Below are 18,212 nucleotides of genomic sequence, written 5' to 3'. Positions count from 1 at the left end.
TCCTTCTCCAGAAACCTTGATGTTCCTTTGTCCATGGTGCGAAACACAATCAAGAAGTTAACAACCCATGGCACTGCAGCTAATCTATGTGGATGTGGAAGGCAGAGAGAAATTGATGAACGGTTGCAACCCAGGATAGTCCGGATGGTGGATAAGCAGCCCCTATCAAGTTCCAAAGAAATTCAAGCTGTCCTGCAGGCTCAGGATACATCACTGTCAGCGTGAACAATCTGTTGACATTTGAATTACATGAAGCACTATGGCAGCAGACCCAGGATGACCCCACTGCTGACACAGAGACATAAAACAGCTAGACTGAAGTTTGCCAAAATGTATGTGAATAAGCCAAAATTCTTCTGTGAAAGCGTCTTGTGGACAGATGAGACCAAGGTAGAGCATTTTGGTAAAGCACATCATTCTACTTGTAGATGGTGGAGGTTCAGAGATGTTTTGGGGTTGTTTTGCAGCCTCTGGCACTGTGTGCCTTGACTGTGACTGTGTGCAAGGCATCATGAAATCTGAACATTACCAAAGAATTTTGGGTTGCAATGTAGTGCTCAGTGTCAGAAAGCTGGGTTTGTGTCCTAGGTCATCCAGCAGGACAATGACCCCAAATATACTTTAAAAAGCACCCAAAAATGTATGGAAACAAAACGCTGGAGGGTTCTGATGTGGCCAGCAATGAGTCCGGATCTAAATCCCATTAAACACCTGTGGAGAGATTGCTGCTGGGACAAGGCGCCTTCAAATATGTGAGATCTCGAGTAGTTTTCAAAAAAAGAGTGGTGCAAAATTACAATTGAAAGGCGTGAGGCCGGAGTCACCCTACCGTATAACATGGCCGAGTGCTATGCGATAAAACACCACAGTCCAGTGCTATACTATGGGGCAGCTCTGTGATTATTTCCTCAGGCCGATCCAGGAGCATGATGCAGTTGTCAACGAGACTCGGCTCACTCGCACCCATACAAGTCGATGGGGGCGAGTGAAACATCACACTGTACTCGGATATCACTCGAGTGCAGTGCGATTCCAGCCGACACTGGCAGCAGAAGACATGGAGAAATTACTTTTTCTGTCTCCTCCACAGCTGTGTGTCGATCCTGTCATGCTAGAGGATCGGAGCACAGTAGCATGATACTCGCCTCCCGCTCACAGCAGAGAAGTAGCCGTGGGTCAGTAGCATATCGCATCAGATGATATACGCTAGTGTGACTCCGGCCTAAGAAGCTTGTTGACGGTTATAGGATGCGATTGATTGCAGTTATTTCTTGCCAAGGGTATGCAACCAAATATTAAGTTGAGGCTGCCAACTATTTTGTCCACCCCATTTTGGGGGTATTGTGTGAAATTTGTGTGAAATTGTGTCCAATTTGCCTTTTTTCCCTCTGTTTTTTTTTGTGTTGTTCCAATACACACAAAGGAAATAATCATGTATATAACAAAACATGTGTAATTGCTATAATTTTCTGGGAGAAATACTTAATTTTCTGGAACAATTTCAAGGGTACCAACACTTTTGGCCATTACTGTAGCTGACACCCAGCTCCAACAACAAGGATGAAAGATAACTTTGATCCTTGTTGATTGCCTCCTTGGATGCCATGGTCAGTGCCAACTGTCACCTCTTAATGGTTAAACAGAATGACAGTATGACTAAGAGTCTTCATAACCACTTTACACTGACTGGCATAATATACTGCAGTACAGATGTCTGATCATAAACATATGTTTACAAAATAAAAATGACAAAGTCCTGTATTTATGGAGTTGCCCACCACTGGACAACCCCTTCTTAATAGCTCTGATGTACAGCACAATATAATAATGGACGGTGTCGTTCCTCCGATCTCTGCTCGGTCTCCCAGTGACTTCCAGTGATCACGTGCTGTTCAGATGAAATAGTAAAGGCTTCTGCCGATCGGTGGTGGCTGACCATAGAGACATAGTGGAGATCGGAGGAACGATGTGGGTGGTAAGTGTGCAGTGTATTTTTATATTATACTGCACGTCGAGTCCAATAATAAGGGCTCGTTCAGTAGTGAACAACCCTTTTAAGGCAAGAAATGTAAAAAAAAAGCTTGACAGATTTGGTGCTACTAAAAACTGATGGTCTATGTGGCTGTTTACATGTCCATAATCGAGTGGTCTATGTGTGACATCATGGAGACAGATCCGATGTTGATCAGAGTGTCATCAAACTCAATGAAAGTCAAAGGGTCCATGAAAAAAATCGAACAGCACTCAGATGCCAACCGAGTGCCATCCGTTTTTAACGGACTGCTAGATAGGAGAAGATGGAGAAACTATTTTTTTCTGATCAGACAAAAAGTGAAGAAAACTCTGATCAGACTCTGCTGACACAGATCATTAAAAACACTGATGAAACTCAGACCGATTTTCTTGTTTGAGAAAATAACTGATGCATACATGAGCTCTTTGGGCTGATGGGGGGCGCTCGGCCAAATACAGAGGCCGTCGCCACCTCCAACAGTTTACTACAAAATACCGAACAGCTCCTCCAAGCAGAATAACGCAAGGTGCAGAAGCTATGACTGCATACATATACATATCTGGTATCTGTAATCACCCATGAGACAAAATGATCATGAAATTTATGTCACTTGGTGAATTCCAGTTTTGAGGGTTCTTTTGTTCATCTTGCTTACCAAAAAACAAAAAAACACAGATGTACCCCAAAATGGTATCAATAAAAATTATGACAACCCACAAAAAACTAAAAAAGACATAATAGAAATTAATGCAGTGACACTGCAAACATTTCCTGTAAAAATGTCTTACAGAACTCACAGATGAAAAAAAAAACATTGCATCTCGAAGTCTAAAATACGGTGCGTTGTTAAAGCATTGAGAAACAGGGAATAATGATTGAAGCCAGAAAAAAATACTCATGCTGCACAGCCCACCTTTATGTTGCCCCCAATATCTGCAAATGTTCAGCAGCTGAATTTGGGTGGGAATATGCTGTGGTTTATAACTCTATGTTCTTGCTGATAAGCGGGGGCGGAACTACAGTAGGTGCAAGTGTTGCATTTGCACCCGGGCCCTGGAGCCTAAGGGGCCTAATAATTCACGTTGGCCCATATGAAAAGGTCAATATTATTAGAGACTTGCAATAATTAGGGGCTCCGTTGGAGCTTTTGCATTGGGACCCATGAGCTTCAGGTTACTCCACTGCTGGTAGGGTATTAGTGTGTGCAGGAGTTTTCCCACTTGCAGTGACGAAACAATGTTCATTTGCATCAAAGTCATCTCTGCTGACAAATCACATCCCATTCATATAATGGGGTTTCTGCAAGCTTATTCACAAATAATGGAATATTTTGTTGGCTCATCACATGTTTCCGTACAGAAAAGCCAATGTCTATCCCTATGTTGGGGTGAAGGTGCTAATCCTCGTGCCTCCACAGCAGGTCACACTGCACATTGGGGGCAGAAGTCTGAGTGCCAGCTTCAGATTCCTGCCAGCAGATCCTCTAGTAAATATGTGACAGATTAAACCCGATACGTGACCATAGCCTTTTGGTCTAGTAAGCTATTTGCTGGATCACTGACAGTCCTATTAACGAGAGTTATCCTGTGTGATTAACCTACATGTTTGTGTTCTGTCTCTACAGAGCTGTGCTCATTTTATGATATTTTATGTTTTGCAGCAACTGAAATTTATGCACACCCCTCACCAGTTCCTACTACTCAGCAGTCCACCAGCCAAAGAAGCGAATTTCAGAGCTGCTAAAAAACTTTTCGGAAGCACATTTGCATTTCAGTGAGTTCTAGCATTTTCTGCTGATTAATGGTGACATGGAGTGTCATGATCTCTGCAGGCAGAGATCATAGCAAGCCTATAGAGGGACAAGCTCTCGGAAGATGGAACTATACTGACCATGAACTAAGCCTGCCGCGCAACTAGAAATAGCCAGGTAGCATTTCCTATTTATCGCTAGATGCCCAGCTCTGGCCTAAGACCTAAATAGCTAGCAGAGGGAAATATAAGACCTGGCTCACCTCTAGAGAAATATTCCAAAGAAGACAGTAGCCCCCCACATATAATGACGGTGAGTTCAGATGAAACAACAAACGCAGCAGGAAAATAGTCTTAGCAAATTTGAGGTCCGCTTACTAGATAGCAGAAGACAGATAGTATACTTTCATGGTCAGCAGAAAAACACTAACAAAACACCATCCAGAGATTACCTTAAACTCTGGCATTAACTCATAACGCCAGAGTAGCAATCCCTGATCAACGAGAGCTTTCCAGACACAGTAACAAAACTTCAGCTGTGAACTGGAACAAATAGGCAAAACAAAACATGGACAAAAGTCCAACTTATCTAGTAGTTGTCTAGAAGCAGGAACAAGCACTGAGAGGCATCAGATAACATTGTTGACCGGCAAGAAACCACCAGAGAAATGAGCTTAAATAGCGACACCCACTACTGATGGAACCAGGTGAAACAGGAAAGAGGATGACAAGTCCAATTCCACAAGCGGCCACCGGGGGAGCCCAGAATCCAAATTCACAACAGTACCCCCCCCTCAAGGAGGGGGCACCGAACCCTCACCAGATCCACCAGGGCGACCAGGATGAGCCCTATGGAAGGCACGAACAAGATCAGAAGCATGAACATCAGATGCATTGACCCAAGAATTATCCTCCTGGCCGTAACCCTTCCAGTTGACCAGATACTGGAGTTTCCGTCTGGAAACACGAGAGTCCAAAATTTTCTCCACAACGTACTCCAACTCACCCTCAACCAACACCGGAGCAGGAGGCTCAACTGAAGGTACAACAGGTACCTCATACCTGCGCAATAACGACCGATGAAAAACGTTATGAATGGAAAAGGACGCAGGGAGGTCCAAACGGAAAGAAACAGGATTAAGAATCTCCAATATTCTATAAGGGCCGATGAACCGAGGTTTAAACTTAGGAGAAGAGACCCTCATAGGGACAAAACGAGAAGACAACCACACTAAATCTCCAACACAAAGCCGAGAACCAACACGACGATGACGGTTGGCAAAACGCTGAGTCTTCTCCTGGGACAACTTCAAATTGTCCATAACCTGCCCCCAGATGTGATGCAATCTCTCCACCACCGCATCCACTCCAGGACAATCCGAGGATTCCACCTGACCGGAGGAAAATCGAGGGTGAAACCCCGAATTACAGAAAAACGGGGACACCAAGGTGGAAGAACTGGCCCGATTATTGAGGGCGAACTCTGCCAATGGCAAAAAAGCAACCCAATCATCCTGGTCAGCAGAGACAAAACACCTCAGATATGTCTCAAGGGTCTGATTAGTCCGCTCGGTCTGGCCATTAGTCTGAGGGTGAAAAGCAGATGAAAAAGACAAATCTATGCCCATCCTAGCACAGAATGCCCGCCAAAATCTAGACACAAATTGGGTACCTCTGTCAGAAACAATATTCTCAGGAATACCGTGCAATCGGACAACATTCTGAAAAAACAGAGGAACCAACTCAGAAGAAGAAGGCAACTTGGGCAGAGGAACCAAATGGACCATTTTAGAGAAACGGTCACAGACCACCCAGATGACAGACATCTTCTGGGAAACAGGCAGATCTGAAATAAAATCCATCGAAATGTGTGTCCAAGGCCTCTTAGGAATAGGCAAGGGCAACAGCAGTCCGCTAGCCCGAGAACTACAAGACTTGGCCCGAGCACAAACGTCACATGACTGCACAAAGACTCGCACATCTCGTGACAGGGAAGGCCACCAGAAGGATCTTGCCACCAAATCCCTGGTACCAAAAATTCCGGGATGACCTGCCAATGCAGAAGAATGTACCTCAGAGATGACTCTGCTGGTCCAATCATCCGGAACAAACAGTCTATCAGGCGGACAACGATCCGGTCTATCCGCCTGAAACTCTTGCAAGGACCGCCGCAGATCAGGAGAAACGGCCGACAAAATTACTCCCTCCCTAAGGATACCTGTGGGTTCAGAATTACCAGGAGAGTCCGGGTCAAAACTCCTAGAAAGGGCATCTGCCTTAACATTCTTAGAACCCGGTAGGTATGACACCACAAAATTAAAGCGAGAAAAAAATAAAGACCAGCGCGCCTGTCTAGGATTCAGGCGTCTGGCAGTCTCAAGATAAATCAAATTTTTGTGGTCAGTCAATACCACCACCTGATGCCTAGCCCCCTCGAGCCAATGGCGCCACTCCTCAAACGCCCACTTCATGGCCAAAAGCTCCCGATTCCCAACATCATAATTCCGCTCTGCGGGCGAAAATTTGCGAGAAAAGAAGGCACAAGGCCTAATGACGGAGCAGTCGGAACCTTTCTGCGACAACACTGCCCCAGCTCCGATCTCCGAAGCGTCAACCTCAACCTGAAAAGGCAGATTCACATCAGGCTGACGCAACACAGGGGCAGAGGCAAAACGGCGCTTAAGCTCCTGAAAGGCCTCTACAGCATGAGGGGACCAATTAGCAACATCAGCGCCTTGTCTGGTCAAATCAGTCAGTGGTTTAACGACATCCGAAAAACCAGCAATAAATCGGCGGTAAAAGTTGGCAAAGCCCAAAAATCTCTGAAGACCCTTAAGAGAGGAGGGCTGAGTCCAGTCACAAATAGCTTGCACCTTGACGGGATCCATCTCAATGGAAGAGGGAGAAAAAATATACCCCAAAAAGGAAATTTTCTGGACCCCAAAAACGCACTTAGACCCCTTCACACATAAAGAATTAGACCGCAGAACCTGAAAAACTCTCCTGACCTGCTGGACATGAGAGTCCCAGTCATCAGAAAAAATCAGAATATCATCCAGATATATTATCATAAATTTATCCAGAAAATCGCGGAAAATATCATGCATAAAAGACTGGAAAACTGAAGGGGCATTAGAAAGACCAAAAGGCATGACCAAATACTCAAAGTGGCCCTCGGGCGTATTAAATGCGGTCTTCCACTCATCCCCCTGCCTGATCCGCACCAAATTATACGCCCCACGAAGATCAATTTTAGAGAACCACTTAGCACCCTCTATACGAGCAAACAAATCAGTAAGCAATGGCAATGGGTATTGATACTTAACAGTGATCTTATTCAGAAGCCGATAATCAATACATGGTCTCAAAGAGCCGTCTTTTTTTGAGACAAAGAAAAACCCAGCTCCCAAGGGAGAAGAAGATGGACGAATATGTCCCTTTTCCAAAGACTCCTTTATATATTCCCGCATAGCAGCATGTTCCGGCACAGACAAATTAAACAAACGACCCTTTGGATATTTACAACCCGGTATCAAATCTATGGCACAATCGCACTCACGGTGCGGAGGTAACGACCCAAGCTTGGGTTCGTCAAAGACGTCTTGATAATCAGAGAGGAACTCAGGGACTTCAGAGGGAATGGACGACGAAATAGAAACCAAAGGTACGTCCCCATGAATACCCTTACATCCCCAGCTCAACACAGACATTGCTCTCCAGTCCAAGACTGGGTTGTGAGACTGCAACCATGGCAATCCCAGTACCAAATCGTCATGTAAATTATACAGCACCAGGAAACGAATAATCTCCTGGTGATCCGGATTGATACGCATGGTTACTTGTGTCCAGTATTGTGGTTTATTATTAGCCAATGGGGTGGAGTCAATCCCCTTCAGAGGAATAAGAGTCTCCAAAGGCTCTAAATCAAAACCACAACGATTGGCAAAGGACCAATCCATAAGACTCAGAGCGGCGCCAGAGTCAACATAGGCGTCCGTGGCAATGGATGACAAAGAACAAATCAGGGTTACAGACAAAATAAACTTAGACTGAATGGTGCCAATGGAAACAGACTTATCAAGCTTCTTTGTACGCCTAGAGCATGCTGATATAACATGAGTAGAATCCCCACAATAGAAACACAATCCATTCTTCCGTCTAAAATTCTGTCGCTCGCTCCTGGACAGAATTCTATCACACTGCATACTTTCTGGCGTCTTTTCCATAGACACCGCCAGATGGTGCACCGGTTTGCGCTCCCGCAGACGCCTATCAATCTGAATAGCCATTGTCATGGACTCATTCAGACCTGCAGGCAAAGGGAACCCCACCATAACATCCTTAACGGCATCAGAGAGACCTTCTCTGAAAGTTGCCGCCAAGGCGCACTCATTCCACTGAGTAAGCACAGACCATTTACGGAATTTTTGGCAGAAAACTTCAGCTTCGTCTTGCCCCTGAGATAGTGCCATCAAAGTTTTTTCTGCCTGAAGTTCCAAATGAGGTTCCTCATAAAGCAAGCCCAAGGCCAGAAAAAACGCATCCACATCGCGTAACGCAGGATCCCCTGCTGGCAATGAGAAGGCCCAATCTTGAGGGTCACCCCTGAGCAAGGAAATCACAATCCTAACCTGCTGAGCAGGGTCTCCAGCTGAACGAGACTTCAGGGACAAATAAAGCTTACAATTATTTCGGAAATTCTGGAAGCTAGCTCTATTCCCTGTGAAGAACTCCGGCAAAGGAATTCTCGGCTCAGATACCGGAGCATGTACCACAAAATCTTGTAAATTTTGTACTTTCGTGATGAGATTATTCAAACCCGCAGTTACACTCTGGAGATCCATTATTGTCAGGTGCACACAGAGCATACAGAGATTAGGAGGAGAGAGAGAAAAAAGACTGCAGCAAGGCAGACTGGAGGAAAAAAAAAAAAAAAAAAAAATTCCAGCAGACTTCTTATAACTCTCCTTTCTCAACCTGGGTCTTTAACACTTTATTGGCCGGTCAAACTGTCATGATCTCTGCAGGCAGAGATCATAGCAAGCCTATAGAGGGACAAGCTCTCGGAAGATGGAACTATACTGACCATGAACTAAGCCTGCCGCGCAACTAGAAATAGCCAGGTAGCATTTCCTATTTATCGCTAGATGCCCAGCTCTGGCCTAAGACCTAAATAGCTAGCAGAGGGAAATATAAGACCTGGCTCACCTCTAGAGAAATATTCCAAAGAAGACAGTAGCCCCCCACATATAATGACGGTGAGTTCAGATGAAACAACAAACGCAGCAGGAAAATAGTCTTAGCAAATTTGAGGTCCGCTTACTAGATAGCAGAAGACAGATAGTATACTTTCATGGTCAGCAGAAAAACACTAACAAAACACCATCCAGAGATTACCTTAAACTCTGGCATTAACTCATAACGCCAGAGTAGCAATCCCTGATCAACGAGAGCTTTCCAGACACAGTAACAAAACTTCAGCTGTGAACTGGAACAAATAGGCAAAACAAAACATGGACAAAAGTCCAACTTATCTAGTAGTTGTCTAGAAGCAGGAACAAGCACTGAGAGGCATCAGATAACATTGTTGACCGGCAAGAAACCACCAGAGAAATGAGCTTAAATAGCGACACCCACTACTGATGGAACCAGGTGAAACAGGAAAGAGGATGACAAGTCCAATTCCACAAGCGGCCACCGGGGGAGCCCAGAATCCAAATTCACAACAATGGAGTGAATAAATCATAGAGGTTATCAGAGCAAAGATAAAATGGCATATTTAGAAATGTCCCTTGCCTACTAATCACATTGGAAGATGGCATGTATTAAGCCTGACCCGTCAATGGTCTCCTGACCCGTCAATGGTCTCCTGACGTGTCGATGGTCTCCTGACCCGTCAATGGTCTTCGGACGTGTCGATGGTCTCCTGACCCGTTAATGGTCTCCTGATGTGTCGATGGTCTCCTGACCCGTCAATGGTCTTCGGACGTGTCGATGGTCTCCTGACCCGTTAATGGTCTCCTGATGTGTCGATGGTCTCCTGACCCGTCAATGGTCTTCGGACGTGTCGATGGTCTCCTGACCCGTTAATGGTCTCCTGATGTGTCGATGGTCTCTTGATGGGTCGATGGTTTCCTAACACATCAATGGTCTCCTGACCCATGCACAATATTATATATTCTCATAGCCATAAATGAGGCTGTTCAGGCTGTTCTAGACTTTGTGGTCCATACGAGGACAATGTGACACAGACTTTATTGTCAGTTTACAAACCAACTTAGGTTCTTTAGGTCTTTATAGCATTATCAAAATCTTGCAGCAGGGGTCACTGTGATTTAGTTAGTAATGGGGGTCTATACCAAAATATGACTTTTGCATCCCACCGCAGGATCTATTGCAGAGACCCTTGGCTACATATTCTATTTATAATACTCGGTAAGGCACCAGGGTCCCGACGTTACAGGCTGTTTTGCGAAAACCAGAACTCCTAGTATGCTTTGACATCTGGAGGTTTTCATTAAATGCTGGGAGTTGTAGTTCCACAGCAGGTCGGGGACTACTGGTCTACATTACTTCATACAACAACTGCAAATAGAACCCGTGTTATGTTTTCTGTTGCAGTGGCTCGCACATTGAAAATTGGCACTCTATTCTGAGGAACGGATTAGTAGTTGCTTCCAATACAAGACTGCAGGTATCATCACATATTGTAGAAATGCTTATAAATGAGTTACCCTCATCAGTTGCCTATTTTCTGGAAATTTCCATAAAACTTTGCGGGTGAGAAATTGGCAGTGTTATACAGCACCCTCTAAATAGATGGTGTTTTAAAGCACCACTCCAGTGGTTTTTTATTTCAGTGCTGGAGTGGTGATACTCATCCAAATTTCCTCACCCTAGTCTGATACTCACCAGTCGCCATCTTCACCTCTTCCTAGTGCCACTCCGGTCCCGCGCCGCCATCTTGTGACCACAACTTCTGACCGACCCGATGTCAGAGGTGACGATCACAAGTCATACACTCTTGCTTTTTTTATATGCTGTTGATCCTTTTTTTATATTACTTTTTCAAGCGATTAAAAATTATCATACAAATAGTTAAAATGTTCCAACTTTGAAACAAAATTACATTGAATCCATAAAACGATTACTTTAATTAAACTTCAAGTTAGTGACACCTGAAGAAGTAAAAACAAGTGAATTTTGACATTTAATAAGATTTTTATGACTTGGACAGCGCATATGTCTGACACAATAATCTCCAGATTTGGTTTTATTTTCTTAAATCATTTTACTGCATCCACCCACAAGAACTGCTCAAATCGATGACCGTGTGACCCCGGGGCGTCTGCTGATAATATCTATAGATTTTTTGTTTGTTCTTTGTAAATGTATCTGAGCACCTGCCATTTATGTAGTTGTGAACAACTATTGAATAATGGGGTAAACCATTTATGTGATGCTAATCTCTCCTGATATTGATTTAGCTTCACGGTGCCATGTACGGAAGTGGAATATATCTAAGTCCATTAGCAAGCATATCATTCGGCTACTCAGGTAAGTGGCAGATTTCCTCTCTTTGTTGTTTGTTTATATTATATCTTGTTCAGTGGTTATTCATGCATGGACAGTCATGTGGACGGACTTAGGTGACATACGGTATGCATTTGGATCACTAGGCAGAATTAAAGTAAACTTCTCCCCACAATTGGTTAACCTATTGGTGGCATTTTTGATGCATTTTTGGGAAACATAAGAAATGTATAAGTAAATGCAAAAGAAGGAAATATAAAAGGAACCTGCCATGATTTTTCTGCCCCTAGAGTCGAGGCAAATACTCCTTGCTTTACTACACATGTGCAAGATGCCATTGAAGCTAGCTTGTAATGTTGTATCCCGGTGATTGGGTCACCAGTTGAGCCACGACTGCGTGACTCTTCATGACTCTTCATTAGAGATGAGTAAATTCGTAACTTCTTAACTGATCAAATAGGAATTGCCAGAATCACCAGAATCCAAATATTTTGGGATTCAATAGGCGGGAATCCAATAAAATCTAGAGAATTTGGTTGGATTCTTTTGGGGACCAGGAAGGGGATAAAAATCACACAGGCAAAAACAACCAATGTATTTATGGTACCTTTCTCACCTGTTCTTATGCAAACTCTGCAGCTCCCCTGTCTTTCGTCGCTCAACTCACTCAATTTCAGGGTGGAGGTCAGTCTGATCATATGCCTCAAATTGGTCTCAGTGCTGGAGTCTTTTTTTATTTTTTAGCCTCTTTTATCCATTGGAGCTGGTGACTTAAAGATGACCTTTCACCACACTTTTTTATGTCAAACTGGACATATTACGTGCTAGTGACTGCAAAGCGGAATTTTTATTGTGCCTCTCTGTTGCAGAGATATTAGCAATCAAAGTGTGTGGCATCAAACAAGTTAACTTTTGTTAAGTTCAGATGGGTGGAGAGCTGTCACACAGACGGCTCTCCAGCGACAAACGATGCCGAAGTCCACGGGTAACCAGGGTAAACATCGGGTTACTAAGCGCAGGGCCGCGCTTAGTAACCCGATGTTTACCCTGATTACCATGGTAAATGTAAAAAAAAACCCCACATACTCACATTCCGGTGCCCGGCGTCCGCTTCCCTGCACTCCTCCTGCATCCTGTGTCAGCACCGAACATCTCCGGCATCTCCCACAGAGCAGAGCGGTGACGTCACCGCTCTGCCTTACGGCCGGCACTTACACAGGATGCAGGAGGAGTGCAGGGAAGCGGACGTCGGGCACCGGAATGTGAGTATGTGTTTTTTTTTTTACATTTACAATGGTAACCAGAGTAAACATCGGGTTACTAAGCGCGGCCCTGCGCTTAGTAACCCGATGTTAACCCTGGTTACCAGTGAAGACATCGCTGGATCGGTGTCACACACACCGATTCAGCGATGTCAGCGGGAAATCCAGTGACGAAATAAAGTTCTGGACTTTCAGCAATGACCAGCGATCTCACAGCGGGATCCTGATCGCTGCTGCGTGTCAAACACAACGATATCGCTACCCAGGACGCTGCAACGTCACGGATCGCTATCGTTATCGTTGTAAAGTCGCTTAGTGTGAAGGTACCTTTAGGCTAACCTTCTGCATAATTAAAATGTGTGAGGAGATTTGTCCATAAATGACTTAAACATTTAAGATAAGGTCCATGTGCAGAGAGGGGCAGATTCACACAAATTTTGGAGTAGATTCGATTTGGTCTGAATAAATTCAGTAGAAGAGAGGAAGAATAGTGATAATTTAATACCTTAATAAATCATTATGATTATACAGTGGTGGAAATAAGTATTTGATCCCTTGCTGATTTTGTAAGTTTACCCACTGACAAAGACTTGAACAGTCTATAATTTTAAGAGTGAGAGATAGAATATCAAAAATAGAATCCAGAAAATCACATTGCATAAATTATATAAATGTATTTGCATTTTGCAGCGAGAAATAAGTATTTGATACCCTACCAACCGTGAAGAGTTCTGGCTCCTACAGACCAGTTAGACGCTTCTATTCAATTCGTAACCTGCATTAAAGATGGCTGTGTTACATAGTCACCTTTATAAAAGACTCCTGTCCACAGACTCAATTAGTCAGTCAGACGCTAACCTCTACAACATGGGCAAGACCAAAGAGCTTTATAAGGATGTCAGGGACAAAATCATAGACCTGCACAAAGCTGGAATGGGCTACAAAACCATAAGTAAGATGCTGGGTGAGAAAGAGACAACTGGTGGTGCAATAGTAAGAAAATGGGAGAAATACAATATGACTGTCAACCGACATCGATCTGGGGCACCATGCAAAATCTCACCTTGTGGGGTATCATTGATCACGAGGAAGGTGAGAGATTAGCCTGAAACTGCACGGGGGGAACTTGTTAATGATCTGAAGGGAGCTGGGACCACAGTCATCAAGAAAACCATTGGTAACACATTACGCCATAAAGGTTTAAAATCCTGCAGTACCCGCAGGGTCCCCCTGCTCAAGAAGGCACATGTGCAGGCCCCTCTGAAGTTTGCTAATGAACACCTGGATGATTCTGTGAGTGATTGGGAGAAGGTGCTGTGGTCAGATGAGACAAAAATTGAGGTCTTTGGAATTAACCAAAAGAACACTGTACCTACAGTCAAGAATGGAGGTGGAAACATTATGTTTTGGGGGTGTTTCTCTGTTTAGGACGAAGGACTACTTCACCGCATCAATGGGAGAATGGATGGAGCCATGTACCGTAAAATCCTGAGTGACTACCTCCTTCCCTCACTCTAGGCCGGGACTGTTGTCCATGACCAGCTCTCAGAGATTACTGAGAGTCACTCGTTGGTGACGTGACAAGGTGCAACATTGAGTGAACTCTTAGACCTGGAAGATCTGGAATTAAGTAAACAGGCCTGAAGATCATGCTTGCGACAGGGCAACGAAAAGGTGGCTCTGAGGACCAGATGGTGCGCAGCGAGCTTTGAGAATGGCAGACATTTTGCTACATCCATGCAAAGTGAATTCACGAAAATCTGTATTTTCAAAAATGTGGATTTTTTTTGCAGATTCACATAGAATTCATTTCCACCCGAATATATTCACTCATCTTTACAAGGAACTTTTCCAATCATGAAAAATAGAGTAGAAAAATCAGAATAGAACTGACTGTAAGAGAAGCAATGAGAACCCTTTCGGATAAAGATTTTTATCAACCACTAAATTCCAATCCTTTAAGTGTATCCACCAGGAGTTATAATGTATTTATTACAGATGCTTACAAGTAAAGATAAGAAAAAGAGAAAAACAATGATTCGTTAATAAAGAATTGTTTTCAACATTCTTCTTTCATTTGCCAAAGATCAGATTGCACCTCCAATCCCCCTGGGCACCCTATCATTTCAGGCATCGAATCCTTATTAAACAACCTTTCATATTATCTTGACTTACACCTCCAGAAATGGGTACTTACCTTGCCATCCTATTTAAAAGATTCCACTCAAGTTATTAGCATACTACAAGGTGTGAAGACTGATGATCTGACTAACAATGGTTTCCTCACAGCGGCTGTTAGTGGCCTTTATTCCTACACTAGGGCTGGAAGCCATCAATCATGTCCTCTCACGTGACCCCCATTTGCCTTTGGACTGGGAAGAATTTCTCCTTGAAAGAATTTCCTTTATCGTGAACAATAATATTTTAAAATCTAACTCCAGGATGTTCTGTCAAACAGAGGGCAGTGCGATGGGCAGTAGATGTTCTCCTTCATGTACCAATCTCTTCCTGGGGCATTTTGAAAAATTACACATTTATAACCGCAAACTTTTCATTTATAAGATTTTGCTATGTTATCATTACACAGATGATCTGTTCTTCTATTGGAAGGCCAGAGAGTCTGAGGCCAAACAGTTTAATAAAGGCCTTAATGACACACATTTTGGCCTTACTTTGAAGCACAATTTCCCATTATTGGGGTGAAAACATTCCCTGCAAGCAACTTAAGAAAGCCTTACTATACTAGAATCCTTTGTTCTAAAAAAAAAGAGAGAAATGAGACAAGCGTCCATAGGCTGACACTGGGTGGAAAAATTTCATACTTTTCTGTCTGGAACCAAGCCCTTATTCAAATCAAACTACAGAATCCTTTGTTCAAATCCAACCAGTTGTGTGCTGTAATATTTATGTTTCTTCTGTAGTCTCGTTATGCCTGGCCCAGACCAATGAAATCATTTCCTTTTCCTGTTTTAAGTATTTTTAATCCCTGCTGTTTATTACTATAATATAATGTAATAAAGGCATTGGTCCAGTGCTGAAACGCCTAGCCTGTTTCTTCCTGAATAAACCTGATACCACTGTTCGGCCTATCTTTTTAAGTCACTGGCACCATTGGATAGCCTTTTTTGTTTTATTTTTATAGGGAACCTGTCAGGTCCGATATTGCTATTAATCTGCAGATATAGGGTTAACCTTCAAGTTAATAGCGTCATGAAAGTGCCCAGCCGCTGTACTGAAAGTGCGTCTCCTGAGAGAAAAGGAACTTTATATCTTTAAGGAGCCGCTGGCTTTCAGTCATGCAGAGAGCGGCAGTTGTAAGCACAACCTGACACTGACTGACAGCAGATCTGTACTGATGCACTGCTGAGCCAGCTCTCATTCAATGCCGGGGTATGTTTACGGTCCTTACTTTCATATCTAGGCACGTGCATGACTGAAAGCCGGCGGCTCCTTAAAGAACTAAAGTTAGTTTTCTCTAGGGAGTTGCGCTTTCAGTACTGCACCTACATAACACTGTTAAATTGAAGACTACGTCTAGTTCTGCAGGTTTTAGCATTCCATTTAAATATTAATTACAATGGTTGACCTGGATCAGGAGGTTTCTACAGTTGTATTTAATTTAGGCACTTGCCTAAGTTATGACCAGAAAAATGGCGTAGCATCCTGTGCTTTTTTAAAACAGACACCATAGCAGAAACCAAGCAGGCCTCATTAAAGTCAATGAACAAAATTGCAAAATTCAAGTGTAAACACAGCCTAAGGCCTTTTTCACACTTCTGTCTTCTGCTGTGCGTCGTTGTGCAGTAAAATGACGTATCGACGGACGTCACGCAAATAGTGAAAAACGTGTGTGATGCATTCTAGTGTAAAAACGGATGCGTCGTTTGTGTTGTTGCAACAATTTGAATGGAGAAATTCCGGGATTCAAATGTCCGGGAACGAGAGAGAGAGAGTGCAGAACGTTTTCTCTCTTCGACGGACCGCTATTTTCTGACGGATCCAGTGCACGACGGATGAAACGGATGGCTATCCCTCACAATCTGTATCTAATACAAGTCTATGGGAATTGGGATTGTGACGTGACACAAAAGACGGAAGTGTGAAAGTAGCCTAAGTGACCGGCACTATCAGTAAATGTCCATAGAGATCTACAGGCACATGTCATACATTTATGAGAGGTAATCAATATGGTCATACATATTTGACCTTACATAATGTAACAAATAATTTTAATATTTCCTACACAGGGATGAACAAGAAGCAACAGAAAGTATCAGCCAAGGACGATCCCCCAAGCAACAAAAGCAGTAGTACATCACAGGTATCATTTTCTTGCCTTCCCAATATGGCCTATCCATTCTTATCTGTAACTTTCAATAATCAGATTAATTTATCATGTCAACATTATGCCTTATATTTATTTGGTTGGATAAAAGTGATGGTCATGGCAGGATCAACTGTTGGACTCAATTATAGTGCGGAAGAAAACTAATGTTGCGTTGGCCAAGATTGTGATGGTGGAGGCCCCTGGGCAGTTTCCCTATTTATACTCTTTATTATCCAACCCTGGCAATGGCCACAGCTGCCGTTTCGCCCTATTCCTCTGCCCCCAAAAAATAAAAACAATTGATGACCTAAAGTCTGTGCCTGCTTTGTTTCATCTGTTTTGGGTTTCAAATGGGTTCCATTTTAAAAGGATATTCAAATTTTAAGAAATTACTGCATAGAAAAGGGATATGCCATGAATGCCTTAAAGTTGGAGATGCCTCCACTGGGAAGACTCAGGAGAATAGGCCCTTTCGTGGCAGAAAGTGCAGCAGATGATTATGATACTTTGAAATATTTTTCCTATATACTTTAGTAATAAGATATTTTTATTTCTTTTATTAATATATATTTCTTGCATTTTAGTCACAGAAAAAAGGACAACAATCCCAATTTTTGCAAAGCCGTAACTTGAAATGTATAGCCTTATGCGAAGGTAAGAAATGTATAGCTTGGATTGTTTTATCTTTGCTTTTTATTTCTATTTTTATAAATATTCTTTCTAGGATTTGGACATAGCTGAAGGCGTACTTACAATCTATTATAGCTCCTTAGCAATACATCCGAATTTCATACAATGTGCCACTTAACCTCACTTGGCCATGCAAGAAGACTCATATTTGACACACTAAGAAACCAGTTTGAGGGTTTAAGCTGCCCCCCTTTATTTAAAATCTGTGGGCAAGATCCACAAAGATAATTTTGGATAGCCTTGGATGCAAAATTTTATGTAGCACTTAAATTCATTCTGAAGGAGGTCACCAATTCAGTGACCAGACCTTCCTGGATGGTTAAACTGCATGGTTTACAACACTGATAGAAGAGAAACTCCTATCACAGTTATTGATGATGATTGCATGGCCCCAGTTATTATGTAGAAGATGAAAGACAAGATAGTCGGCATTCCAGCGCTCTGTGGTACTTGAGGAAAGAGAAATTACCCCAACTCTGTTTAAAGTAAGAGGTTCGGCACTCATGTTCAGTAAATTTTCAGTGCTTTTTTATTTCAGAATTAATTTCAGCTTCACAGTATCAGCTGTTTCTCAATTCATTGGCCTAGGATTACTTGAAAAAGGTTGTGGATGGTCCAAAACGCATCCTAGACTATT

General features: G+C 43.0%; 1 protein-coding gene across 1 annotated transcript in view; it reads left to right on the top strand.

Moving 5' to 3' along the window:
* Positions 1 to 18,212, top strand: part of PARP8 (poly(ADP-ribose) polymerase family member 8) — a 377,448-nt gene that overhangs the window by 338,825 nt on the left and 20,411 nt on the right. Inside the window, exons 20-24 of the mRNA XM_077285314.1 lie at positions 3,675 to 3,787; positions 10,385 to 10,457; positions 11,251 to 11,320; positions 16,806 to 16,879; positions 17,470 to 17,539. Coding sequence (XP_077141429.1) covers positions 3,675 to 3,787; positions 10,385 to 10,457; positions 11,251 to 11,320; positions 16,806 to 16,879; positions 17,470 to 17,539 — 400 coding nt within the window. The remainder of the gene's footprint in view (positions 1 to 3,674; positions 3,788 to 10,384; positions 10,458 to 11,250; positions 11,321 to 16,805; positions 16,880 to 17,469; positions 17,540 to 18,212) is intronic.

The sequence above is a fragment of the Ranitomeya variabilis genome, chromosome 1 (genome assembly GCF_051348905.1).
Source record: "Ranitomeya variabilis isolate aRanVar5 chromosome 1, aRanVar5.hap1, whole genome shotgun sequence".
Taxonomy (NCBI): domain Eukaryota; kingdom Metazoa; phylum Chordata; class Amphibia; order Anura; family Dendrobatidae; genus Ranitomeya; species Ranitomeya variabilis.
This window is presented reverse-complemented; position numbering and strand designations above follow the sequence as displayed.